General features: G+C 54.6%; 3 protein-coding genes across 8 annotated transcripts; 2 read left to right on the top strand and 1 right to left on the bottom strand.

Moving 5' to 3' along the window:
- The first annotated feature begins 2,684 nt into the window (after positions 1–2,684).
- Positions 2,685–6,976, top strand: MAGIX (MAGI family member, X-linked). Of its 6 annotated transcripts, none has more exons than XM_012471608.2 (5): positions 2,685–2,733; positions 3,552–3,698; positions 4,874–4,956; positions 5,357–5,528; positions 6,249–6,976. In XM_012471608.2, exons 1-5 carry the CDS (start codon positions 2,685–2,687, stop codon positions 6,557–6,559), a joined length of 762 nt encoding a protein of 253 aa, XP_012327031.1. In that variant the 3' UTR covers positions 6,560–6,976. The 6 variants fall into 6 exon arrangements, with proteins under 6 accessions (XP_012327031.1, XP_012327030.1, XP_012327029.1 ...); XM_012471607.2 differs by having other exon boundaries at positions 6,234–6,976; XM_012471606.2 differs by lacking the exon at positions 2,685–2,733 and having other exon boundaries at positions 3,676–3,698; positions 4,874–5,257.
- Positions 6,977–11,655: 4,679 nt separating this feature from the next.
- On the top strand, positions 11,656–15,091 carry PLP2 (proteolipid protein 2). The gene is made up of 5 exons (XM_012471601.2): positions 11,656–11,856; positions 12,877–13,029; positions 13,137–13,232; positions 14,067–14,157; positions 14,404–15,091. Exons 1-5 carry the CDS (start codon positions 11,761–11,763, stop codon positions 14,424–14,426), a joined length of 459 nt encoding a protein of 152 aa, XP_012327024.1. The 5' UTR covers positions 11,656–11,760; the 3' UTR covers positions 14,427–15,091.
- On the bottom strand, positions 14,534–25,384 carry PRICKLE3 (prickle planar cell polarity protein 3). The gene is made up of 9 exons (XM_012471597.2): positions 25,343–25,384; positions 23,757–23,842; positions 22,918–23,101; positions 19,638–19,751; positions 19,192–19,329; positions 18,221–18,424; positions 17,942–18,128; positions 16,595–16,894; positions 14,534–15,969 (listed from the first exon to the last, which is right to left on the bottom strand). The coding sequence occupies exons 1-9, from the start codon at positions 25,382–25,384 to the stop codon at positions 15,389–15,391; spliced, it is 1,836 nt and encodes a 611-aa protein (XP_012327020.1). The 3' UTR covers positions 14,534–15,388.
- Positions 25,385–26,646: the final 1,262 nt, after the last annotated feature.

The raw sequence follows: 26,646 nt of genomic DNA, 5'->3' as shown, positions 1-26,646 counted from the left end.
ACTCGGGAGGATCCCTTGAGCACAGGAGTTTGAGGTTACAATGAGCTATGATTGTGCCACTGCAATCCAGCCTTCGTGACAAAATATGACCCTGTCACTTAAAAAAAAAAAGTGCTCAAGAGGTGTTGAAAAAAAAGAAAAAAAAAGAAATACTGAGCATAACCATTTCTGCCAAAAGTTTTCTCCTGACGTTTGTATTTTCTCTTTCCTGACCTTTTGGCCCCCTCCCCGCTGGCAACCACTTATCCACTTTCTGTCACTGTACATCAGTTTGCATTTTATTAGATTTTTATATAAATGAAATCATACAGCACGTGCTTTTTTGGAGAGTGGGTCTGGCTTCTTTTACCATAATTATTTTTGAGATCCATCCAAATCCTTCATTGTTTTTTACTGCTGAGTTGTATTCCCCTGTATTAATATACCATAGTTTGTTAATTCATTCACGTATTTGTTTCTTTCAAAATTGTTTTCTTTTTAAGAAATGGGGTCTTCTTTTTTTCTTTTCTTTTTTTTTTTTTAGAGACAGGATCTCACTATGTTGCTCAGGCTGGAGTACAGTGGCTATTCACAGGCTCGATCCCACTACTGATCAGCACGGGAGTTTTGACCTGCTCCATTTCTGACCTGGGCTGGTTCACCCCTCCTTAGGCAACCTGGTGGTCCCCAACTCCCCAGGAGGTCACCATATTGATGCAGAACTTAAGTGTGGACACCGGAGCGGCATAGTGCACTACAGCCGAGAACTCCTGGGCTCAAGCGATCCTCCTACCGCAGCCTTCCGTGTAGCTGGGACTACAGGCATATGCCACTGCGCCTAGCAAGAAATGGGGTCTCATTATGTTGCCTAGGCTGGTCTTGAACTCCTGGGCTCAAGTAATCCTCCTGCCTCCACCTTCACCCTCCCAAAGGTCTAGGATTACAGGCATTAGCATTTTTAAAATAGAGAAAATGTTCCTATGTTTTCACAATAGAGACAATATGTTTTACTATGTTGCCCAGGTTGGCCTCCAACTCCTGAGCTCAAGTGATCCTCCCACCTCGGCCTCCCAAAGTGCTGTGATTATAGGCATGAGCCACTGGGCCTGGCCTGGCCTCATTCAACTATTTTTTTTTTTTGAGATGGAGTTTCGCGTTGTTGCCTGGGCTGGAGTGTGGGGTGGCTTGATCTTGGCTCACTACAACCTCCATCTCCCAGGTTCAAGCAATTCTCCTGCCTCAGCCTCCCAAGTAGGTGGGATTACAGGCGCCCGCCACTACGCCAGGCTAATTTTTTTTGTATTTTTAGTAGAGATGGGGTTTCACTATGTTGGCCAGGCCGGTCTCGAATGCCTGATCTTGTGATCTGCCTTCCTCTGCCTCGCAAAGTGCTGGGATTACAGGCCTGAGCCACCATGCCTGGCCTTATTCAACTATTAATGGGCATTTGGGTTATTTCCAGTTTTTGGATATTAACAAATATTATGGACTGGATTGTGTCCACCCATAAATATATATGTTAAAGCCCTAACCTCCAATGTGACTGTATCTGAAGATAGCTTCTTTAGGAGGAAATTAAGGCAAATGAGGTCATTAAGGTGGAGCCCTAATCAGCTAGGACTGTAACCTTATAAGGAACAAAAGAGAGAGATCTCTGCCTCTGTGTGTCTCGCTCTCTCTCACCCCTTTACTCTCCTTCATTCTCTTATTTCCATGTGAGGACACAGAAATTTGGCATCTGCAAGCCAAAAGGAGAGACCTCACCAGGAACCAAATTGGCTGCCACCTTGATCTTGGACTTTCCAGCTTCCAGAACTGTGAGAAACATGTTGTTTAAGCCACCTAGTCTACGATATTTTGTTACAGTAGTTCTAAATGAATAAGAAAATAAATGAAGCTGGCTATGAACATTTGTAAGACAAGGCTGTGTAGATGTATGCTTTCTTTCAGATAAAGACTCAGGAGTGGAATGGCTGGCTCATATGTACACCTACATTTAACTTTTTATTTTTTAGACAGAGTTTCGATCTTGTTGTCCAGGCTGGAGTGCAGTGGTGAGATCGTGGCTCACTGCAACCTCTGTCTCCTGGGTTCAAGTGATTCTCCTGCCTCAGCCTCCTGAGTAGCTGGGATTACAGGCACATGCCACCACGCCTGGCTAATTTTGTATTTTTTGTAGACACGGGCTTTCTCCATGTTGGTCAGGCTGGTCTCGAACTCCTGACCTCAGGTGATCCCCTGGCCTCGGCCTCCCAAAGCACTAGGGTTATAGGCATGACTCGCTGTGCCTGGTCATGTACGTTTAACTTTTAAAGGCACTACCAAACTGTTTTCTTTCTTTCTTTTTTTTTACCAAACTGTTTTCTAAAGTTGCAACATCATTTTACATTTCCACTGGTGGTATAGGAGTTCCATTTCCTCCATATCTTCAGCAACAGTTGATATGGTCTGACTTTTAAATTCTAACTAGGACCTTTAGTTAACAGAGCGCGGAGCCCGCAGCAGCCTGAGGCCAAGCACTCCTGCTGGCTCCCACAGCCTGGCCTCCTTGCTGGCCGCCAGGTAGGTCACGGCGCGGGTCCAGGAGCTAGGCACCGGACCAGCCAGCCTCAGCCTCCAGGGCCTGGGCAGGCCGCCAGGTGAGCGCGCCCCAGCGCTCAAAACTCGTCGCTGGCTGCCCTGCGTCTACTCTGCGACTACTGGCCATGGAGCCGCGCACAGGGGGCGTCGCGGACCCTAGGGGGAGCAGAGGAGGTACAGGGATTGGGGGTGTTGGGGAAGGACAGGGCTAGTCACAGCCACCCTCGTCCCGCCTATCTGCTCCACATTTTTTTTTTTCTGACAGGTGGTAAACAGAGCTGCTCTGGCGCCCAAGTGGCGGTGGCAGGGGGCAGGGGCCCAGCGATGGAGGCTGGACTTGATGGCCCCTATCCACCCCCACACCTGAGCGAAAGGGCCGCGTGCCAGAGCAAGGGAGGGGCTCTCAGGAGTCTCCAGGGAGATGTGCAGATGTGCGGGGAGGGGTCTGTCCGTGGTCACTGGGGACACCTGAGCTCTCAGGGTCTGTAGTGAACTGAGGGTAGGGGAGCTGGGGTTCCCTGGGGACCTGTGGAGGGGGAATCTGGAGGTACATGGGTCATGGGGGAAGGGGCCTTCTGAGGAAATTCATGGGGATAGCAGAGGTTGCCTAGGATACCTAGAGTGGAAATTGGGGGGACCCAGGGCTACGGGCTCAGGTCATGTTCTCTCAGAATATCTAGGGGAAACGGGGTCCCCGGAGATATCGTGGGCGAAGAGTTGGGCGTCCAGGGTGATTAGGGGGCAGTCGAGGACCTCACAGAGTGTTAAGAGGTGTCCAAGACTATTACAGTCAAGCAGCAATCTCCAGGGACACCGTGAGGGCAGGCGGGGGTGCACCGGCTACCCGCGATGGTCCGGGATCGGGTGAGGGGAGGGACAGCGGCGACCTCCGAACTATTGAGGGAGTGGCCAGGGATCCCCGGGTATCCTGAGGGCGTGGGGGTTGGCCGAGGCCGAGGGTTGACGTTGACCTGTCCCCTTCTCCCGCGCAGGCCGCGGAACCTCTCAGCCGGCGGGCCTCAGCGCCCGACAGCTCCTGGCGCGGCTGGACGCGCGCCCCCTGGCGGCGCGAGCTGCGGGCGACGTGGCGGCGCTGGTACGCAGGGCAGGTGCCACATTGCGCCTGCGCCCCAAGGAGGGTGCGTGTAGGGGCGGGGCCTCCCCGGGGGGCGGGTTCGGAGAGGAGCTGGGTTCAGAGGGGCAGGTCCCGGGGATCAGCAGCTACTGCCCTGTCTTCGGTGGAACCAAGGGGTGCGATTTGGGGGGGCGGGGCTCGGAGGGTGCTTCAAGTGGGTGGAGCCTTGGGGTTATCCTATAATATTCCTTGAGGGTTATCGCAGTAGGCGAGGGCCAGATTAGTTGAGAGTGCGGGGCTGTCTTCTGAAGTCTAGAAGGAGAAAAAAGAAAGAAAGAAAAAAAAGAAAAAAAAAGTGAGAGTGCGGGGCTGGATCCCTGTTCTGGCCTACGGGGCTTCGAGGGTCCTTTCCGAGGAGGTGGGGCCTGGAGAGTGCTGGGGGCGGGCATGCAGCGAAGGGGCAGGCCTGAAATGTGAGTCACGGGGGTGGAGCCTATAGGCCCATGGGGCGGGGCTTGAGATGTCAGGAATGGGATGAGGGTTAGAGGCTAATTAGAGAGTGTGCTCTGGAAGGTTTGGGAGCCAAATTTTGGAGTAGCACCCTTCAGAGTGGGCCGAATGATGTTATTTGAGGGATGTGTTCTGCGTGTTATTAGAGGGAGATAGGAAGGCCTGGAAGATTATTCACATGGTTGAGCCCAGGATTGTTTGTTAAGAAGGTGGGGTCCGAACAGTTATTTGTTTGGGCTGAGAGCCTTTAAAAGATTACTTGAGGGCCGGGAGCGGTGGCTCACGCCTGTAATCCCAGCACTTTGGGAGGCCGAGGCGGGTGGATCACAAGGTCAAGAGATCGAGACCATCCTGGTCAACACAGTGAAACCCCGTCTCTACTAAAAATACAAAAAATTAGCTGGGCACGGTGGCACGTACCTGTAATCCCAGCTACTCAGGAGGCTGAGGCAGGAGAATTGCCTGAACCCAGGAGGCGGAGGTTGCGGTGAGCTGAGATCGCGCCATTGCACTCCAGCCTGGGTAACAAGAGCGAAACTCCGTCTCAAAAAAAAAAAAAAAAAAAATTACTTGAGGGGATGGTGCCTAGTGAAATGGTGGGCCAGTTTGTAAATGAGCTGCAGGGGCTAGGCAAATAGATGAGGTTAGAATGTTAACTCAGGGAGCAGGTCCTAGGTAGTTTCCATGGCATGTCCCCCCACAGCCCTCTCCACCACTTTTATTCCCCAGCTGTTAGTTTGTTGGACTCTGCAGACATAGAGGTCACAGACAGTCGCCTGCCTCATGCCACTATTGTGGATCACCGGCCCCAGGTACCAACTCATCCTTCTATTAGAGGCCACCTGCCTCGGGGCAATCTATGTACACCCCTGTCCTTTATTCCAGCACCGTCGGTTAGAGACATGTAACAAGCCTCCCCAAGTGATCCAGGGTAAGGCACGTAGTGCTCCAAAGCCCTCCCAGGCCTCTGGTCATTTCTCTGTGGAGCTGGTCCGCGGTCACGCAGGCTTTGGCCTCACCTTAGGTGGGGGCCGGGATGTGGTTGGGGATGCTCCGCTGTCCGTGCGCGGGCTGCTGAAGGATGGCCCAGCACAGCGCTGTGGTCGTTTGGAGGTGAGCCCTGAAGCCCCTTCCACTGGTAGGTGCTATCCCTCCCTTTGTTGGGGTGCTCTCCTTTTGCCTTTCCAACACTACTGCCTTGCACTTTTGCAGGTCGGGGACCTCGTGCTCCACATCAACGGAGAGTCAACGCAAGGCCTCACCCATGCCCAGGCTGTGGAGCGGATCCGAGCTGGAGGCCCCCAGCTCCACCTGGTGCTTCATCGGCCTCTAGAGACCCACCCTGGCAAGCCTCGAGGGGTGGGAGAGCCCCAAAAAGGAGTTGGTGGGTTTCCCAGGGGAGAGAAGTCAGAGATCAGTGAGGAGAAGGGAGAGGTTCACAGAGTGGAGAGGCTGAGATTCTGGGTAGGAAGGGTTTGGTGGTCTCTGTGGGGAGTCTGCAAGAGGTCATGGTAGTCTCACAAGTAGGAACAGGGAGGGGCACAGGGTCCCAGGATAGGAATAAAGCAGGGGCAGGGAGGGGTGTCAGTCTCAAGGATAGGGATTTCAGAGGATGGGCTTTCCAGGTACTTCGGGGAGAGAAGGGAAGGGGTCTGGGATAAAAGCAAGTGTTTGGAAGGAAGGGTCTTAGTTCTCAGAGGGGAAGGCAGAGTGGATCTTACCTGGGAGGAAATGGGAAGGAGATCCAGAGGGTATCGGGTCTAGTTCTGAAAAACAGAGTCGGTGATTTCGGAGTCAAGGGAGGTGGGATGAGAGGAGAGAGTAGGGGATCCTAGATGAGAGGGGCTTGATTTCCTTTGGAGACTGTGGGAAATGATTTCTGAGGGGCATGTTCTGGATCCAGGAGGGGAGGGGTCTCGGGAAGAGGTGTTGGGGTTGTGAGGGGTGGTGCTGGCCTCAGAAGGCCTCGAGAGGAGATTTTTCTAAGGGCCAAGTTCTCCATCTCCCGCAGCCTTTGGGTTATTCTGTCCACCCTCGGCCAAAAGCCCTGATTTTCCTTCCCTACTTCACCACCCAATCTAACCCGTAGTCCCGCCATTGCCAGATCGCAGCCCAGATCCTGGAGGGCCGGAGGTGATGGGGTCTCGCAGCGGCAGCACTTCCCCAGTTCAGCACCCTCCATCCCGGACGACACTCAAAAAGACCCGGGGCAGCCCAGAGCCTAGTCCAGAGGCAGCCGCCGATGGCCCCAAGGTTTCTCCTCCTGAGCGCCTCACTGAGGATCCCAGCGATCAGATCCCTGGTTCCCCGGGTCCCTGGCTAGTGCCCAGCGAGGAACGGCTCTCGCGGGCCCTAGGGGTCCGGGGTGCAGCGCAGCTTGCTCAGGAGATGGCAGCCGGAAGGCGGAGGCACTGAGCCTACCTCTGACGGCTCGGGGCTCACTAGTTACCGCCCAACCTGGATCCGGCGCGTCTGGCCGCCCCGCACTTGGCACCTCCCCAGAGCTTCCACTTGGTCTGGTCCCCCCTCCCGCTGCGCAGTGGCTCTGCCCGCACTCCCCTCGCGGCGTCAGTGGTACAACCCTTCCAGCCCGGCCAGCCTGAACGTCTGGTTCTGGGGCGGGCGGGGGTGTGTGTGTGTAATAAAATGGTTCGATCCGGTCTTGGCTTGCCAGGTGCTTGAGGGAGGGTAGGGCTGCTCAGAGCACTCTGTAAAGGAGCGAGTGGGTCGATCCTGTTTAGAGTAATCGCTGACGTGCTTCGTGCAGCTGGTTTCCTGCTTGCACACAGATCTTTGCTTCTGCCTGCCGGTTCTCAGCCCGGCGTGCTTTCTCCCCGTTCTTTTTCTCTTTACCGTCTCCTGCTCCTCTCTTTATTCATTCATTTCACCTTTTTTGGAGGTGTGCAGGGGCTCACACATAAATTATTGTGCATGGCATGGTGGGCCTGTCGTGGCGGGACTACACCAGTGTACCCACAGTCCTGGCTCGGAATCATCCAGACCCTCAACTGACGTCGGGATAGCAGCAGGGCGAAGCAGAACAGCTTCCTTCGCCAGGGGCCTGTGGTCTCCCACTTCCGGCCTAGTCGGCCAGCTTTTGCTGGCACCTAGGCTACCACTCTCCGGGCACCAGCTGGGGACCTGGAGCCCCCTTTGGGGCGGAGCAGGGAAGGTGTGAGTCAGCGCCCCCGGGCGGGCCGGGCTAAAAAAGGCTGTTAGAACCTTTGGGCCGTGCCCCCATTTTCCGTACATGGTGAAGAACTGCAGCCGGGCTTGTGTGCACACGCCACACACTGGGCGTTCCTGGCCCTGGGAGAGGCCCAGAGTTTCCTTCACCCTGGGAACAGAGCCCCACAGCCAGGGCTTATATGGCCAGCGGGACTCCAACCGGGGTAGCTGCGAGGAAGGCGCTGGCAGAGGACAGAAATGTCCAGTCACCTCCGCTGTCGCCACATCCTGAGCCCTCGGCCCCATCCCCCCCAGGAGGGAAGCTGTGGTCTGACGGAATGGGCAACTTTTGCCCCTGTGGGGAGAAGACTGGGAAGGAAGAAAGAAATTAAAGGATTTGGTGGGGCACGGTGGCTCACCCCCATAATCCCAGCACTTCGGGAGGCCGAGGCTGGCAGATAACCTGAGGTCGACCAACATGGAGAAACCCTGTCTCTACTAAAAACACAAAATTAGCCAGGGGTGGTGACATGCGCCTGTAGTCCCAGCTACTCGGGAGGCTGAGGCAGAATAGCTTGAACCTGGGAAGCGGAGGTTGTGGTGAGCCGAGATTACACCATTGCACTTCAGCCTGGGTAATAAGACTGAAACTCTGTGTCAAATAAATAAATAAATAAAAATAAAAGAAAAGAGAAAGGAAAAAAGAAAAGAAAGAAATTAAAGGACCTGAGTGTGAGAGTCCAGGTGGTCTTGGAGAGGAAAGAGGAACGGTGAACACTGAGTGGTTAGAGCTGTAGATAGACATTGTGGGAGAGTGTGCCAGGGTGGCTTCCAGCTACCCCTGACTCAGAGCCTGGTGGAGGTGTGGTTCTTCAGAAGTCAGCAAAAGGCTCAAGAGCCCCAGTCCTATAAATACAGTCCCACCCAGGAGACTAATAATAGTAACCCTAGCCAGCATGTACTTAGTTTTATCTTTGCTACTGGCTTTATTGCAATATTTATTTTCATCTACAGTAGTTGCATATCCACTCAATGATCCAAATATGTCCATTTCACAGAGGATGAAAGTGAGGCCCAGGGAGCGCAGATAGCTTGAGAGAAGAGGGTCAGAGCAAGATTTAATCAAGGCCTGATTTCCAATCCTGTCCTCTTAATTTCACCTGCATCGACAGTATTCATTGAACCCCAACTGTATACATTGCACTGTGCTAGGTACTGTGGAGATGCTGGAGGAACAAGACATAAAATTTCTATATTTGTGTAGCTGAGGGTAAACAGATGTCAGACAAAAAAGACAAGAAAATGAATAAATAAAAAAACAGGCTGGGCGCAGTGGCTCACACTTGTAATCCCAGCACCTTGGGAGGCCGAGGCTGGCAGATCACCTGAGGTCAAGAGTTTGAGACCAGCCTAACCAACATGGAGAAACCCCATCTCTACTAAAAATACAAAAATTATCTGGGCATAGTGGCAGGTGCCTGTAATCCCAGCTACTTGGGAGGCTGAGGCAAGGAGAATTGCTTGAACCGGGAGGTGGATGTTGCAGCAATGAGCCAAGATTGTGCCACTGCACTCCAGCCTGAGTGACAGAGCACGACTTCGTCTCAAACAACAACAACAACAACAACAAAACCCATTTCAGGACAGACATGGTGGTTCGTGCCTATAGTCCCAGCACTTTGGGAGGCTGAAGCGCGTGCGTTGCTTGAGCCTATGAGTTTGAGACCAGCCTGGGCAACAAAGAGAGTCCTCCTCTCTACAGAAAATTGAAAAAAATAGCTGGGTGTGGTGGCTCATGCCTGTAGTCCCAACTACTTGGGACGCTGAGGTGAGAGGATCACTTGAGCCTGGAAGGTCAGGGCTGCAGCAAGCCATGATTTTGCCACTGCACTCTGGCTGGGATGACAGTGAGAACTTATTTAAGAAAAAAAAAGTCCAGGTGCGGTGGCTCACACCTGTAATCCCAGCACTTTGGAAGGCCAAGGCGGGTAGATCACCCGAGGTTGGGAGTTCCAGACCAGTCTGACCAACATGGAGAAACCCCATCTAAAAATACAAAATTAGCTGGGTGTGGTGGCACATGCCTGTAATCCCTGATACTCAGGAGGTGGAGGCAGGAGAATTGTTTGAACCTGGGAGGTGGAGGTCGTGCCATTGCACACCAGCCTGGGCAACAAGAGCAAAACTCCGTATCAAAAAAAAAAAAAAAAAAAAAGACAATTTCAGAGAGAAGCGAGAGCCACGAAGCTATGAAGGAGGTTATATTGTGGGAGATGATGGTGGGCTTCTGGCCTCTTTGAAGACATAACACTTGAGCTGGGACCTGAATGACCAGAAGCCAGGTATATGAAGCACCGAGCGAAGGACATTGACAACAGGGGCAATAGCAAGTGCAAAGGCGCTGAGGCGGAACCAGGTTTGTCTTGTTTCAGAAACTCAGATGTGTCCTCACAGAGTTGGCAAGCACATACTCATCACTGGGAAGAGTATGTTTCATCCTTTCCACTATTCACTCACACTTCCAGCAACCTGGACTGAAGGGGGGTGCTCTTTCCTTAGTTTTGAGGGGCCCTGTGTGGGCAGAGCGAGCAGGTAGGCCCTTGGGTTGAATCCTCCTGGCCACCCAGTTATGATTCTCCCCCACTTCAAATGAGATAAGAATAAAAACAACATCTAGTCTGGAGAGTGTGTCCCTCGGGGTACCTCTGGGATTCTGATTCCAGAAGACCAAATGCATGTCTTAGGTTAAGAAATTAAGGCTGAGCTGGGGGAAATAACTTGCTCAAAATAACACACTCAGCCAGGCGTGGTGGCTCATGCCTGTAATTTCAGCACCTTGGGAGGCCAAGGCAGGAGGATTGTTTAAGGTCAGGAGTTCAAGACCAGCCTGACCAACATAGCAAAACTGCGTCTCTACTAAAAAATAAATAAAGTGTCTACAAATGTCACCCAGCCTTGCACCCCAGGAGCTGTCCATTCATCTTTCCAATCCCCCAGAAATAAACTTTCCTATTCCTCATGTACGATTGTGCTGACTGGCCCTTCTCTTCAGAACCAGGAAACTGAGACCCAACATTTAGGGCCAGGACTTCCTGGACTTCCTTGGGATTGCAGAGCACAGAATCAGACCCTGGTCTCTAACACTATTACAAAATTTTTTTTTTTTAAATAGAAACAAACTCTCACTACATTGCCCAGGCTGGTCTCGAACTCGAGCTGAAGTGATTCTCCCACCTTGGCCTCCCAAAGTGTTAGGATTACAGGTGTGAGCCACTGCTCCTGGCCTTGGGCTCTAACATTAGAAACAAAGCTTGCCCTATTTCTTATCAGCTCAATGCTCACCAAGCCCTGTTCTCACACAGCCTTTACATGGGCAGGGTCTTATTCCCATCACTGCTCAGAGGTTTATTCCACTGTCCACAATCCATTATCCAAAATTCTGGAGAACAAAAAGCTCTGGAAGCTGGTGGTTTTCTGACAAGTTAGGCACTATTTGGTTACAAAACTTGACCTGATCTAATGAGGAACACTTTTCTTTCTTTGTTTTTCCTTTTTTGGAGACGGGATCTTGCTCTGTTGCCCAGGTAGGAGTGCAGTGGCGTGATCATGGTTCACTGCAGCCTCGAACTCCCGGGCTTAAGCAATCCTGCCACCTCAGCCTCCCGAGTAGTTGGGATTACAGGCACGTGCCTAGACTAATTTTTAAAATTATTTGTAGAGACGATTATGTTCCCAAGATTGATCTCAAACTCCTGGGCTCAAGCAATCCTTCCACCTGAGCCTCTCAGAGTGCTGGGATTACTATCATGAGCCACCGCGCCTGGCCGAGGAACACTCTTCAATCCTTACTCAACCAGTTATTGTGAACGTTCATGCTTTTTCTTGAATAAATACTGTTTTTATTTTTTTAACGCGTCAGCTCCAAAACCCGGCTGAGAGTATATGCACGGGAAGACTCCGAAGTCAAAAATGTTCTGAATTCTGGCAACGTACTGGGCCCCAAGTCTTTCGGATTTAACTCTGCCTCTGCCCTTTTATTCAGTTAAGGAAACTGAGTCACTCCCTCCCAAAGCCAGATTCCCGTAGTTCTAAGTTGAAGCTGTCTCGGGTGCATTTGCATTCCAAAAAGGCGAAGGGTCCCGCTATTACTGCTCCTGGTACCTGGAGCTGCCACGCATCCTGCCAATGGGGCGCCCTGGGGGCTGTGCGTCAGGCTGGGAGTAAGTATCCTTGGCGGGCGGGGCGAGGGGGCTTCCGGGGCGGCAGCCACCTGGCCCGGCCCCCTCCGGCCCCGCCCGCGTCAGCTCCGCGCGGTGATTCACTCCCTCCTTCGCCCCGGGGCCCCCTTCCCGGCCAGACGGCGGGCAAGACGGCTGGGTGTGCAGCGTCCTCGAACCCACGAGCGAGCGAGCAGATCCTCCGAGGCTCCAGGGACTCCAGCCCATGCCATGGCGGATTCTGAGCGCCTCTCGGCCCCCGGCTGCTGGGCCGCCTGCACCAACTTCTCGCGCACCCGAAAGGGAATCCTCCTGTTTGCTGAGATTGTGAGCGTCCTGGGGCAGGCGCGTGGGCAAAAGCGGGATGGGGTGGCTGGACCACGCGGAACCGGATGGTCCGGGTGAGGCGGGCACATGGCCGGGGCGCTTGGCAGTGGAGTGCAGGTGGGTGGGTTCACGGTGGAGGCCCGAAACACGGGGCGCACGGCGAGTAGGTGGGGTTTGGAAAAGAAGGTGGTTGAGATCTAGTGGCCCCGGGGTGAGGCAAGGAGCCTATAACGGATACGGAGGGCTGGGTAGGGGGAGCCTGTGTGGACTCATCAGTGGACGCATCGAAGGGGTCCTGGGGTGCTGGGAAGTGGGGGCCTCCTGCGGCAGGGCGTGGCGCGGCCTGGGCACCGGAGGGCGGGCTGGCAGCGCGCCCAGGGGCAGGGCCTGTTGGGGTGGGGCCCCCCCGCGCTAGTCCCGCGGTGTAGAGAGCCCCACCCTTTGCCAGTTCTTCCTCGCCCTTCTGAGGCCGGGCGGGATGTCCTTAGCTTTTCAGGGTTTCCACCCTCCTCAAAGTGGGCACTGCCTTTGAGTCACTTGTAAAAGGGGTGCGGTGCCTTTAACGGAGTCCCGCCTCTCTGGTGTCACTCTCACCACTTCCCAAAGGGGTTGCTGGGGGAACCGCGTGTCCCGCCTAGGTCAAGGCCACAAAGCCGGCGTCACCAGGGCTCGCAAAACACCTGGCAGCGCCACTCCCCTCAGGCTGCCCATATCGTAGAAGGGAAAGGGGGAGGAAACTGAGGCACCCAAGTCTACTCCTTACTTGCTGGGTGACCCTGGGCAAGCCATTAAACCTCTCTGTGCCTCAGTTTTCTCATCTATCAATTAGAGTAGTAATAGTACCTAGCATGAGATTGTGGTGATGATTAAGTGAATTTGGAACACAATGAGCACACAAAAAGTGTTTAGCTATTATTTTGTGTCGTTTCCCCAGCCCTGGTAGGCATCCGAATATGGGACCCCCAATTTAAACCAGTCGCCTCAGCCCTTAGGTCTCCTTTCCCATGTTCCCTTTTCCAGATACTATGCCTGGTGATCCTGATCTGCTTCAGTGCCTCCACACCAGGCTACTCCTCCCTGTCCGTGGTTGAGATGATCCTTGCTGCTATTTTCTTTGTTGTCTACATGTGTGACCTGCACAGCAAGATACCATTCATCAACTGGCCCTGGAGTGTGAGAAGGGGTCAACAATGGCAAGGCCAGGGAGGGGTCTGGGCAATTAGGATTGTCTGGGGAACTCTGGATGCTGACTTCCCTCTTCTCCTCCCTACACTTCACAGGATTTCTTCCGAACCGTCATAGCTGCGATCCTCTACCTGATCACCTCCATTGTTGTCCTCATTGAGAGAGGAAACCACTCCAAAATCGTCGCAGGGGTAAAGGTCATGGGAGCAGCTCTGAAGCACAGAGGGAAGGGTTTGAGAAACCAGCCAGGGGCCATTTCTGCCTGTGCTTCTAGCAGAAAGCCTGTGATCCAGAGCAAGTCACACTTGTCCTCAGGGCCTGCATGTCCCAGGCCTTGGTTTTCCCTCCCAAGGTCTTCATTTGCTGTGAAGTGCGGTCCCTTGTCAGACACAAGGACCTTGGTGGGAAGTACAAACAGGTGGCCCCTTTGTCAATGCACTAGACTACCATCTGCAAGAACTTTGTCCCAAATGTAGCATGAACTGGGGCCGGGCAGGGTGGCTCATGCCGGTATTCCCAGCACTTTGGGAGGCTGAGGCCGAGGCAGGTGGATCACTTGAGGTCAGGAGTTTGAGACCAGCCTGGCCAACATGGTGAAACCCAGTCTCTTCTAAAAACACAAAAATTAGCCGGGCATGGTGGTGGGTGCCTGTAGTCCCAACTACTAAGGAGGCAGGAGAATCACTTGAACCCAGGAGACAAAGGTTGCAGTGAGCTGAGATCATGCCACTGTATTCCAGCCTGGGTGACAGTGAGACTGTGTCTCAAAAAAAAAAAAGTAGTATGAATTCTGCATGCTACGTGTAGGGCCACAGTGTGACCTCCCTGTGTTGAAGCATAGGAGAAGGGAGGGTGGGGTAGGATGCATTCTCTTGGCCTTCCCCTGGGGTTCTTTGGTTTCCCAACCTCGGGCTTCAGTCCTGTCCTGCATGGGGCAGCTGCTGGAGGTGGTGAATACAAGAAGGTAAGAGACTGAGTAACCTGACTACCTAATCTAACCCCCTGACTCCTATCCTGTCCCCCAGGTACTGGGCCTAATCGCTACATGCCTCTTTGGCTATGATGCCTATGTCACCTTCCCCTTTCGGCAGCCAAGACATACAGCAGCCCCCACTGGTAAGCGTGTGTGTGTGTTGGTGGGGGGCAAGGGGGTTGCTGAGAGAGCAGAGGAGAGAAGGAAAGCAATCTCTTAAAGACATGAATGCCAACTCTGTCCAGTATTGGTACTTATGGGCTCTTGTACCAATAGGTATCATAAGCTTCAGTATTCTTGTGCATAAAACGTTCATGGACTTTGGATCTTGTTTTTAAAAATGGGCATATAGATTCAGCCAATGCTTTCTCTCTTTTCCTCACCTGCAGACCCCGCAGATGGCCCGGTGTAGGCGAACTCCCCTCATTTCTCTCTGCAGTCTGCAAATAACTCCTCCATTGAAATACTCCTCTCCATCCCCACAACAACATTCCCACCCAACCAATTCTCACCCCCTCATTGAGGTAAAAGTGCCTTTATTGGGAGATTTTGTCTTCTAGCCTGCCAATCAACCCTCCTGGGTGTGGCCACCATTATGCTTGTGCCTAGGTCCTCCTTCGGCAGGATCCAATAGGAGACAACAGTTCTGCCTGAACCATGCCCCCACCTGAGGAGGAGGGAGACTTAGATTTCAGAGTCCAGGCCCCAGGTTGTGACCCACTCCAAATAATCTCCTCGGTGTGGGTGGTGGTTCTGTAGAGGGATAAATAATAAACATATTGTTAAAATATATGATAATGAATAAAGTAATCCTTTCATCAAATGCCGGTAAATTTCAAGCATCAGGAGGGAGAAATGGAGAGGAGACAGCTGGGGCAAGGAGGCAAAGAAGCCAGGCCTGTTTTACAACAAATATTAAATTACTTCAATAATACAAACGAGAAGCCTGGTGAGGTGGCTCATGCCTGTAATCCCAGTCCTTTGGGGGGCTGCAGCAGGAGGATTGCTTGAGCCCAGGAGCTCTAGACCAGCCTGGGCAACATGGCGAAACCCCATCTCTACCAAAAAATTAAAACATTAGCTGGGCACGCTGACACAAGCCTGGAGTCCCAGCTACTTGGGAGGCTGAGGTGGGAGGATTGCTTGAGTCCAAAACTTTGAGGCTGCAGTGAGCCTTGATCACACACTGCACTGCAGCCTGGACAGTAGAGCAGACCATGTCTCTAAAACAGAAACAAAAATAGAAACAGACAAAGGAGGGAGGAAGAGAATTTATGACTTATGTTGTGAGGGTGTGGTGTGGGGGTGGGGGGGGTATGGGCCTCGCGGTCTACTCCGACTGGAGAATGGAGCCCCCTGTTGGACGTCCTGCCTTCAAGCCAAGATACAGTTCTTGTCTCGGGCCTGTCTCGGGCGAGAGTCCCTGGGGAGCAATGAAGATGGGGAGGTGAAGGTCTCCGTTGCAGTGTCCTGAGCAGGAGTGGGCCTGCACAAATGGGGGGGCAGAGGGATGCGCTCTCCTAGGAAGAAGCCATCATCCTCTGAGGATTCAGAACTGGAACTGGAGGGCGAGCTGGAGCAAGATCCCGAGTCTGACCCTGATCCCGCGTCACACTGATAGTGGCGACGTCTGCTTGGGTTTCGGTGGTGATGGTGATGGTGATGGTGACGGTGGCGGCGACGACTGAGGGCCCTGGGTGGGGGACTGCGTGGCCTGCGGCGCTGGGCCGGGGGTGCACTCAGGGTCCGGCGCGGACCTCCTTCAGACACCAGAGGGTCGCGGAAGCTGACACGTGGGGTGCTCTGGCGACCGAAGGCACTATCATCCGGACGCGGGTTAGGCTGGCCGGGGGACTCTGGGGGCAGCTCGGGGGCGCTGCGGAGCCCCAGCTCCGGCATGGAGTGGCGGTGGGGGGCCCCTCTCAGAAAGTGGGAGGGCTCCTCGGGGCCTGCAGCTGTTAAGGGGGAGACAGAGCGATTTCTTGTATCTGCCCTCCCACTGTCCCCCTCCTATGGGGAGGCCTGCGGAAGAGCCTTCTTTCCTCCACTAAGACTGGGAAAGTGGGGGCAGGGGTCGGAGAAGGGCAGGGAGGTGGAGAGCCTGGGAAGTGTGAGGCGTGGAGCAGGCTCTGGGTGGAGAGAGGGTTGGAAGGAAGAACAGGGAGAAAGACGGGACTGGTTGGGGGGCGTGGCCAGGGCACCGGGAGCGGCTTCGGATGGAAGGGGTGTGGCATAGGCTGGAGTAGATTTGGTTTGCGATAAATGGGGTGGGGCCTGGGTGCAGAAGATGAAGTGCGACCAGCTGGAGAAGAGGAAGAGGAACTTGTGCTCAAGCAGAGACAAGTTGAGGTAGGGGACCGGTCCTGTATTGTCAGGGTGGAACCAGGGTTCTCAAGGCGGGTGTAGTTTGGGATGGAGACCAGGTCTGGACTGGTGTGGGGAAGGAGGATGGGCTGAGATGCGGGCGGGGCCCAGGGATGCAGCAGGTGAAGGGCCTTGGCGAGTCAAGGGGGGAGGGCCAGGGTTGAGGGAGGGGCAAGGACGTCAGGGTGACTGGGCTTGGCTGGAGGGTTAGCTCACCTGGCTCTGACTCCGTGCAGGTGCCTTTGGTGGTGGTCTCCAACACCCCCTCCGCAGCAGAGAAAGAGGCTGTGGAGGCTGCAAGTGGGGCTGTGACAGTGCCGGCACTCCAGCTGCGGCGGCCCGGCCCTGGAGCGGTGGGCTCGGACCCAAGGCTGCAGGCTCGAGAGCAGAAGATAAGACCTCGGCGTGGCAGGAATGGACGGCCCAGTAGGGCCCGCCCACAGCGACTACAGCAGAAGCAGCGCTCTGAGGCATGCCAGTGCTGGCCCTCGTAAGCCATCTGGCCTTGGTCCAGGCCTGTGGGGACCAACAAGGGGGAAAAACTGAAGCAGAATCCCCAGGCATACCCCTACCCCTTGTGAATGGGTCCCTTCTCAGGAAGAGGTGGGGAATCTGAGGCAAGGCACTCCTGGGCACCTTCCTCCTCCAGAATGGGGCCCTACTGGAGAAAGCAGGAAACGGGTTTTGGTTCTCTCCTGGAGACTGGCTGGTGAACCTCCCTCTCAGTCCTTCCTTTCTTTCACAGAGTGCTCTCTCTCCCAGAGCGGCGTGGGCATTGGATTCTAAGATCCATGCCAGGCTTAGACATTAAGGAGAGTGGAAGGCTGGGCCTGAAGAGGAGGCCTGGCTGGTGGGGGCAGGGCTTGGAAGGTGGGGTGTGGCCCTCGTGAGACAGGAGTGGGTCTCACAGGGTAGGGTGTAGCTAGAAGCTAGGCCTGACCTAAGCTGATGCAGGAGAGTGGACTAGAACAGGGCATAGCTTGGGGTGGTGGAGGCTAGGCTTAGGAGGAGCCCTGGGGCAGGAATTAGAGCGCCCTCTGGAGGTGGGTCTAGACGTGTGGTGGTGGCCTAGCATTGTGTGGGTGGGATTTAGAAAGCATGGCATAGTGGGGACATTGGGAGTGGGACTTGCAATCAAGCATACAGGCCTACAGTGTTGGGGCTGGACAAAGTGCAGGGCACAGTGCCAGGTGGGACCTGGTGCATGGTCCAGCCCCGCAGGGTCTAGTGGGTGTTCTTTTGTGTGCGGAGATGATAGATGGTAGAAAAGAAAGACACAAGACACAGAGATAAGAGAAGAGTTCAGCTGGGCCGGGGGGACCACTGCTATCAAGGGGCAGAGTCCAGCAGTGGCCCCCCACCCTCCCCAGGCCCAACTGAATTCTTCTCTTATCTCTGTGTCTTGTGTCTTTCTTTTCTACCATCTATTGTCTCCGCATATAAAAGAACACCCACTAGACCCTGTGGGGCTGGACCCTGTAGCCTGGACAGGAGGTGTCCTGCTGGGGTGGGGCTGTAGCCCAGTTATCCATCCCTCTGTCCATTCCCACCGCATTCACCCACCGATGTGCTCCCCACAGCCATCACAGTACTCCGCATGGCGGGCCTCGTAGCAGGCGCAACAGTGGGGGCGGCTCTGACGCATCACATAGCGCTGCCCTCCTAGCGAAGCTTCACACTCGAAGCAGCAGAAGTGATCCATATGCCAGTGGCGGCCCTCAGCTTCTGTGCACTCAGGGGAGAAGATGATCTGGAGGGCACAGGTCATCTGTGGCTGTCAGATGAACCTGCCCCTGGCCCTGCCCGCCCTCCACTCCCACCCCTGGGCAGGGAGGCCCAAACCTCATCACAGGCTTGGCAGCGTGGACGCAGGCATTCGGCATGGTGACGCCCGCAGTAGACCTTTCCAGCATGGTAGAAGTAGATGAGGTCAACCAGAAGCTCCCGACACGTGGTGCACACAAAGCACTGTGGGTGCCAGCAGGCACCCAGGCCCGCACGGCTGGCAAACACTGCGATGTCCCCACCTCCAATCTGCTTCCCGCACTGCCAGGAGACAAGCACCAAGATGGTTACCATCACTGTCACCAAGATGGTCAGACGGATGGGGTCAGCCAAAGTGTGTTACACTTGGGCCTTTCCCATGGCAAACCTTTGTGACTGGCCCCACCCATGGGGTAACTTTGAGACAGGCCCTGCCTACACCAGGGATGGGGTTGGGAGGTACCTTAGAGACTGAACCTGCTCATGGCGGAAGCCACAGAGACAGGCCCTACCCATGGTGGGTGGCCTTACAGGCAAGCCTCCCTCCTCAGGGGTGGGGAAGACAGACAGGCCAGGCCTAGTGAGGGAAACCACAGAGATAGTCTCCACCCACTGGGACCTTAGCAATAGATCTCACCTAACAGTAGGATCTAAGGACAGGCCTTGCCCACCACTGGGTCCTGCAGACAGGCCCTGCCACTGTGGGTCAGCTCTTGAGGACAAGTTCTGACCACAGGAGGACCAAAGAGACAGCCCATGCCCCATGTTCACTGCACAGAAGGGAAAAAAGCAACACATGACAGTGGGATCGATGGGACAGGTCCCTGTCCACTAGGGGTTGCCTTAGAGACAGTCCCTGCCCAACAGTGAGATGTGAGGAAGAGACCCCGCCCAGCAGAAGGGACCCCGGCCAGCAGAAGGGACACTAGAGACAGCCCACTGGGGCTTCAGTGGCAGGCCTCATCTTCCCACTGCCTGGAAGATGTGCCCTGCTCCTCAGGGCTTGGAGCAGAGGCACTGCTCACTCGCTGAGGTCCTCCATGGCTCACCTCCTCACAGATGGCCCCAGTGATAGTCACCGGGAAGATGCGCACAACGCCACGCCCCAGATTCTCCCGCTTCCGCTGCTGGCTGAAGGCTCTGAGCTCTTTCTTCTCCTCCTCTTCCAGTGCGGTACAGTACTGTGCCTGGGAGGAGAAGGCATCTCCCAGGCTCCTCCCTTGTTATCTGTCCCCACCCCTCTTTCAGACTTCATCCATGCCCTGAAAGTTTACTTCTAGGTCTTTCTATAGATGGTGCCTCCTGCCTGAAGTACCCACCTCTTCCTCCAAGCCCCAGCTGTGGTTTTGCCAAGGAATGTCCCCTGATGGTCCCTGCCTGTCTGGACCACTCACCTCCGATCAGCTCACCTTTCCTTTTCTGACCCTGCCCAGCATTGATTGGCCCAGGCTGTGCCCCATGCCTGGCATGCCCTTCCTGTCTTCTCTCTCCTCACCTCACTGTCGTGTGGGGGCAGCTGGTGCAGTAGCTGCTTGATCCTGTATTTCTCCCCAGGACTGTTGACATAGGGGACCTTGTCCTCTGGGAGGCAGCTGAAAAACTGATACACCTGGGAGGACATAGGAGTGGGAGAAAACAGCTGAAATGAGAGGTGAGTTGGGATGCAGTGAGATGTCGGGTCCCCATTTCTCTGAGAAAATGAAAGGCATCTGGAGGGACCTTCTCTGGACTCCCCCATCTCCCCTTCCTAAAGGCAGATAATTTCCCTCAGCTCCCAAACATGCTGAGAGTTCCTGCATGTCTTGACCTCACTTCCTCCTCCAGCTGCTGATCCACTTTTTTTTTTTTTTTTTTTTGAGACGGAGTTTTGCTGGAGTGCAATGGCACGATCTCGGCTCACTGCAACCTCCGCCTCCTGGGTTCAGGTAATTCTCCTGCCTCAGCCTCCTGAGTAGCTGGGATTACAGGCACGCGCCACCATGCTCAGCTAATTTTTTGTATTTTTAGTAGAGACGGGGTTTCACCATGTTGACCAGGATGGTCTCGATCTCTTGACCTCGTGACCCACCCGCCTCAGCCTCCCAAAGTGCTGGGATTACAGGCGTGAGCCACCACGCCCGGCCCAATCCACTATTTTTTTAGATGGAGTCTCGCTCTGTTGCCCAAGCTGGAGGGCAATGGCACGATCTCGGTTCACTGCAACCTCCGCCTCCCGGGTTCGAGTGATTCTCCTGCCTCAGCTTCCAGAGTAGCTGGGATTACAAGCATGCCACCATGCCAAGCTAATTTTTGTATTTTTAGTAGAGACAGAGTTTTACCAAGTTGGCCAGGCTGGTCTTCAACTCCTGACCTCAAGTGATCCATCCACCTTGGCCTCCCAAAGTGTTGGGATTACAGGCATGAACCACGGCACCCGGCCTGCTGATCCACTTTTCTTTTTTCCTTTGTGGGAAAATTCCTCAAAAAGTTATGAGCACTTGTGTTCACTCCACTTCCTCTCCTTCCAATCTCTGTTGAGCCTATTCAAGGCAGGCTTCTGCTCCCATCCCTCTTCCAAAGCTGTCAAGGTCATCGACGACATCCGCATTGTTAAAATCATTGTTCAGGTCTCAGCTTCATCAGACTTAATGACTGTAGCAATGCACCAAGCTGACCACTCCTTCTTCCTGGAAACACTTTCTTCCCTTGGCTTCCAGGACAACACACAGTCCAGGTTTTCCTTCTCCCTCATTGGCTGCTGCTTCTCTGTTCCTGTTTTGGCTCCTCCTCAACTAGCTGAACCCTAAATGCGGGAGGATCCTAGGACTCACCTCTCGGTCCTCTTGCCTCTGTCTACATTCAATCTGTTGGGAATTACATTCAACCTCATGGCTGTAAATATCCTCTACTTGGCTAATGTGTCACCTCCAGCCTGTGACACATTATGGCAAACACATACTTCCAGCCCTGTGACTTCTTTCTTGAGTTCTAGGTAATGTGGCTATTTAGATGTCTAACAGGCATCTCAAACTCCAAATGGCCAGAACCAATCTCATGCTCTTACTTCTCAAACTCGCTCCTGTCTTGGCCTCTCCCACACCAGTTAATTTACTCATCCTCGGGGGCATCTTTCAATTCTCTCTCTCCCACTCTGACAACCAAATCCTTTCAGCTCTACTTCCAAAATATAGGCTGGGTGTAATCCCAGCACTTTAGGAGTCCTAGAGGGGAGGATCACTTCAGCCCCAGAGTCCAAGACCAGCCTGGGCAACATGGCAAAACTCCGTCTCTACAAAAAATACAAAAATTATCTGGGTGTAGTGGTGCATGCCTGTAGTCCTAGCTACTCAGGAGGTTGAGGTGGGAGGATCACTTGAGCCCAGGAAGTTGAGGCTACAGTGAGCTGTGATCGTGCCACTGCACTCCAGCCTGGGAGACAGAGTGAGACCCTGTCTCTCCTCTCTCCCTTGCCCTCTCTCTCTCTCTCTATATATATATAATATATATGTATATATATTATATATATGTATGTATATTTATTATTCTTTTTTCTTTTTTTTGTATTTTTTTGTATTTTTTTCTTTTTTTATTCATTTATTATTATTATTATTTTTTGAGACAGAGTTTCACTCTTGTTGCCCAGAATGGAGTGCAATGCCACAATCTCAGCTCACTGCAACCTCCACCTCCCAGGTTCAAGCACTTCCTCTGCTTCAGCCTCCCAAGTAGCTGGGATTACAGGCATGCACCACCATGACCAGGTAATTGTTTTGTATTTTTAGTAGAGACGGGGTTTCTCCATGTTGTTCAGGCTGGTCTGGAACTCCCGACCTCAGGTGATCTGCCTGCCTCGGCCTCCCAAAGTGCTGGAATTACAGGCGTGAGCCATTGCATCTGGCCTTCTTTTTTTTCTTTTTTGAGACAGGGTCTAACTCTGTCACCCAGGCTGGAGGGCAGTGGCAGGATCTCAGCTCACCACAACCTCCACTTCCTGAGTTCAAGCAATTCTCCTGCCTCAGCCTCCCGAGTAGCTAGGATTACAGGCACACACTGCCACACCCGGCTAATTTTTGTACCTTTAGTAGGGATGGGGTTTTGCCATGTCTTAAGTAATCTGCCCACCTCAGTTTCCCAAAGTGCTGGGATTACAGGTGTGAGCCACCATGCCCCTGGGCAGATATGTTATTTTGTGTTCTTTTCCCAAAAAGTGTTTTGCTCACTGCTGTGTCCTCAGGGCCTAGAACAGTGTCTCACATGCAGTAGATGTCCCATAACTATGTGTTGAATGACTCAATCAATGAAGTCATGTGGTGAACGAAGTGCTGGAAGGGTAGGATAGGGAGTGGGGCCAGGTGCGGTATCTTGCTCCTGTAATCCCAACACTTTAGGAGGCTGAGGCAAGAGGATCACTTGAGCCCAGGAGTTCCAGAGCAGCCTGGGCAACATAGGGAGACCCTGTCTCTACAAAAACTTTAAAAAGTTAGCCAGGTATGGTGGCATGTGCCTGCAGTCCCAGCTACGCGGGAGGCTGTGGTGGGCAACAGAGTGAGACTCTGTCTCAAAAACAAACAAAAAGAATAGGATTGGGGTGAACAGGCCCTGAGGAACTGGTCCCTCAATCACCCAAGGTGTGGGGGGGCTGACCACTCCTCCATCACAGAAGGGCCAGAAGGATCCTCGTCTGACTGCACACACTAGCATAGCTCCAGAAATAGGTTCCCACATGAGTGTGTGTGTGTGTGAGCAAGAGTGTGCACCCACTGCACAGCAAGAGTGGAGGGCTGGCCTCTGGTCACCTGCTCCGGCTTAAGGCCTGGGGGCACCCAGGCATACTCCTCCGATGCACAGCCTGAATCATCGTCGGAGATGGAATGGCGCTGAAAGTCCGAGATTAGCCGACACATAATGCGTTCCAGATCCACAGGCACTGCGTGCACTGCGTGCTCCTCCCGTGGGCATTTGCAATGCTGGCAGATCTTTCTGAGGGGCCGAGGATGGAGGTCAATTACTAAGGGGTTGCCCACCAGAACCCCTCGGCAGCCCACGTCGGGACATGCAGATTATCACCTGGGGGCGGGGCTGCAGGAGGTGGGCCTATGAGCCAGGGTGTGGCTGGGTTGTGAGCCAGAGGACAGTCGCGGGGAGTGGGACGCTTTGTGGGGGAACTTTCACTGGACACAGGCATCTAGCCTGTGATGAGGCTCTGAACTTGTGGGCTCTGAGCCTGTGGGTAGGGTCTGAGTCTGGGGACTGTAGGCTCTGTCTGTTGGGTGCAGGGCTCCAGTAAGAGGATAGGACGCTGGGCCTGGGAGGTCTGAGTCTAAGAGGGGTGCTGGAGGCCAGTGGGCGGTGCTCAGAGCTAGGGACGAAGAATCTCCCTAGGGATGCGACTCAGGGGCTACGGGAGAACTCTTCTGGGGACGGGGCTGCGTGGTGGGTGGAGCTCTCCTGGGAACACTACTTTTGGGAATGAGTCAGGGGGCGGGGCTCTGAATCTGAGCCTGAGGCTCTTTTCCCAACTGAGATCCCTCTGTAGGCGGAGCTCAAGCTTAGGGGCGTGGGATAATCCTCCCGGATTCCCCCCCTCGAAGGCGGAGCTCTGACAAAGGCGAGGCCCTTTGGGGGCGTTACTTACCTCCAGCCGTGCAGCAGGAAACCCGGGCACTGCTCCCTGCAGGAGTTGCAGGGCTGGCCCCGGTCTGGGTCCTCTGCCTCTGGAGGCTGCAGTGGGCGGGGGTAGACGCAGTGCCGGGTGAGGCGCAGGAGCAGGGAAGAAGTCAACGGCGCCCCTCCACTTCATTGCCCACGACCGCACGCTGGGGCCTGTCTCACCTGGGCAGCGCTGGGCAGGCTGGGACAGCGCCCGGAGTGCGGGGGAGCGGGACACAACCGAGGCAGAGGCGGGGCAGTTGAAGCTACCTCTTCATATGTCTCCTTTTCGGGGAATTCCCCTGCCTAGACTGGCCTCGGACCCCACCCCTCCGTCCGCCCCTAGCCTCAGACACCTCCCACCAGCCTTAGATCCTTCCAGGGCTCAAGCACCTCCCCCAGAATTCAGAGTACTCTCCCCACCAGAGCACAGAGCCCCTACTCTGGGCATCCTCTCCCAGGCCTCATCCCGGTTCTGTCTTCACCTACGCTGCCAGCAGCACTCCAGTTCCACAGGGTAGGGGATGAGACCCCATCCTTCTTCGAGATCCCCGCATGAACCCTGCCCCTCTCTTCAGAAGCTCTGGAGCTCCTCCCCCAAACCCTGGCCTCAAGCCCTGATATCTAAGGAACTGGGGACCCTCCCCCAGGATCTCAGGAGGCCCCTGCTTCATTAAGAAACCCCCACCCCAAGAAATTTTGGCCTTTACCCCTCCTATCCAAGAAGTGAAAGACCCTCCTATCTAAAAAGTCAAAAACTCCCTTCCTCAGGTAGAAGCCTGGAAGCCTTGTTCCCCCAAATCCCGGTCTCTTGGCCCTCAGCATTCTGGCATCCCAGGAGTGTAGAACTCCATCCCTCCATCCACATTCCTCCAAGGTATTGTGTCCTTTTCTTTAGAAGTCCAGGAGGTCCGTCAGGCACGGTGGCTCACACCTATAATCCCAGCACTTTGGGAGGCCGAGGCAGGCGGATCACCTTAGGTCAGGAGTTCGAGACCAGCCTGGTCAACATGGTGAAATCCTGTCTCTACTAACAATACAAAAATTAGCTGGGTGTGGTGGTGGGCGCCTGTAATCCCAGCTACTTGGGAGGCTGAGGCAGAAGAATCGGTTGAACCCAGGAGGCGGAGGTTGCAGTGAGTGGAGATCACACCACTGCACTCCGGCCTGGGTGACAGAGCAAGCCTCCGTCAAAAAAAAAAAAAAAAAAAAAAAAAAGAAAAGAAAAAAGAAAATAAAAGAAAAAGAAAAAAGAAGCTCAGGAGGTTCCTGCTCAACCTAAGGCCCCATGTGGCCCTCAGAAGTCCCTCCACAATTCACAAGAAAGGGGTCCCCACCAGGTCCCAGGAGTACTGATGGTGTGCGTAGAGGTGATTAGGGGGCTTGGGCCACCAGATCTACGTCCTTCCTTCATCCATTCGCCTCCAGCAGCCCCAGCCCCAGGTCTGGGAATGTTGAGGATGGGATTCCTGGACCCTCTGTGGGGCGCCTGTTCGCTATGCCTATCCCTTGCCCCCTCGCCCAGGCCTCAGTTTACCCCCGACCCCCACCGCTGCCCTGATTCACGCTCACCGCACGTCCCGAGCGGCGCCTCCGGGACCCACGAGCGAACATGGCGCGCCTGGGCAGGGTCAAGCCAGGCCGGGTCAGGCAAATGTAATCCTCGAGGCCGTCAGGCCACTGCGCGTCCGGCCTGGGAGCTCGGTTCCGTAAACCTGACACCCGCGTGGGAGGAGCGCGCCCCACAGGGCCCACCCCCGGCCTTGTGGTCTCTCCGCGGCCATGGCGCCCCCTGCCTAGAGGTGAGCTGCACGCAGCCCGGGGCGCCCCGCGGGAAAGGACCCTGACATCCCGCTCTGTGCTGGAGCGGGGCGTCACAAGGCACACCCCCCAGAACCCCTGTGTGCCACGTGACCTCTCACAGGACCTGGAGCTTGAGGGCTTTGTAGTGGAGGAGGGGGAGACTCGGAGGTGGCCGACTAGACTCGGGAGTGGCGCGCTAGAGTGCTGTGTTGACGTTTTGTGTCGATTTATTCTGGATGCTTATTTGGGAGAGGGGTTAAAGACACCTCTTGGCTCCTCTCCGCCGGTGAGGTCCCGATGAATGCTGTAACAATGGTCGCCAACCTCACCCGCAGCCCCAGGTGGTGCTCCCTGGGAACCTGGGAATCTGGCCCTAGCCACCAGAGAGCTAGATCTTATACGTACTCCTCCCTTCTCATTCCCCTCTCAGAGCCAGACCAGGGTCCAAAGCCCTCCTCCCCTCTCTCTCCTCATCCTTATAAGCCTAGCTGTCCAGCCCCCCAAGTCCTGAGAAGTAGATCTTAAAGCCTTCCCTCCCCCGCCCCCATTTTTCTCTCTCCAGTTCCAGGTCAGCTTCCCCAGCTCAGTTCCAGGGCTGGGAGCCTCTTCTATGCGTTCTCAGGCTTGACTGTGCCTCAGGGCTGGGAGGAGGGAGGTCCCATGCCCTCAATCAGAACTCAGCCGGGGTCTCTAATTAGGCACGGAGGTGACAGCGGCCATCGTGGGCGCCGGGGACCTTTTCCCGCCCCCATTACACACGTCCCTGTCACTTCCCGTGGAGTGGAGGGGTAAAAGAGAATAACTAATAAACTAAGGAGTCAACCCGGTGCCCCACCCCCCGGCCTTGCCTAACCGGTCTCCCAATTCTCCAGCCTGGGCGGAGGCAGGGAAAGGAGAAACAGCAGGGTCTGAAGATTAGGGGGGACAGGCAATGTGAGGTTTCCTCCTTTCAGACCCCTTGGGGATTTGAGGAGAGGGCTCCACAGGGGCTGGGAAGGGGCTTGGCTAAGGAACCAGAATTAGAACCAAATCCTAGAACGACAGGGCATTCGGTGGCCAGTAGTGGGAGGGCA

This window comes from Aotus nancymaae, unplaced genomic scaffold, assembly GCF_030222135.1.
Source record: "Aotus nancymaae isolate 86718 unplaced genomic scaffold, 86718_ANA_hifiasm-v0.15.2.pri h1tg000058l, whole genome shotgun sequence".
Classification (NCBI taxonomy): Eukaryota; Metazoa; Chordata; class Mammalia; order Primates; family Aotidae; genus Aotus; species Aotus nancymaae.
This window is presented reverse-complemented; position numbering and strand designations above follow the sequence as displayed.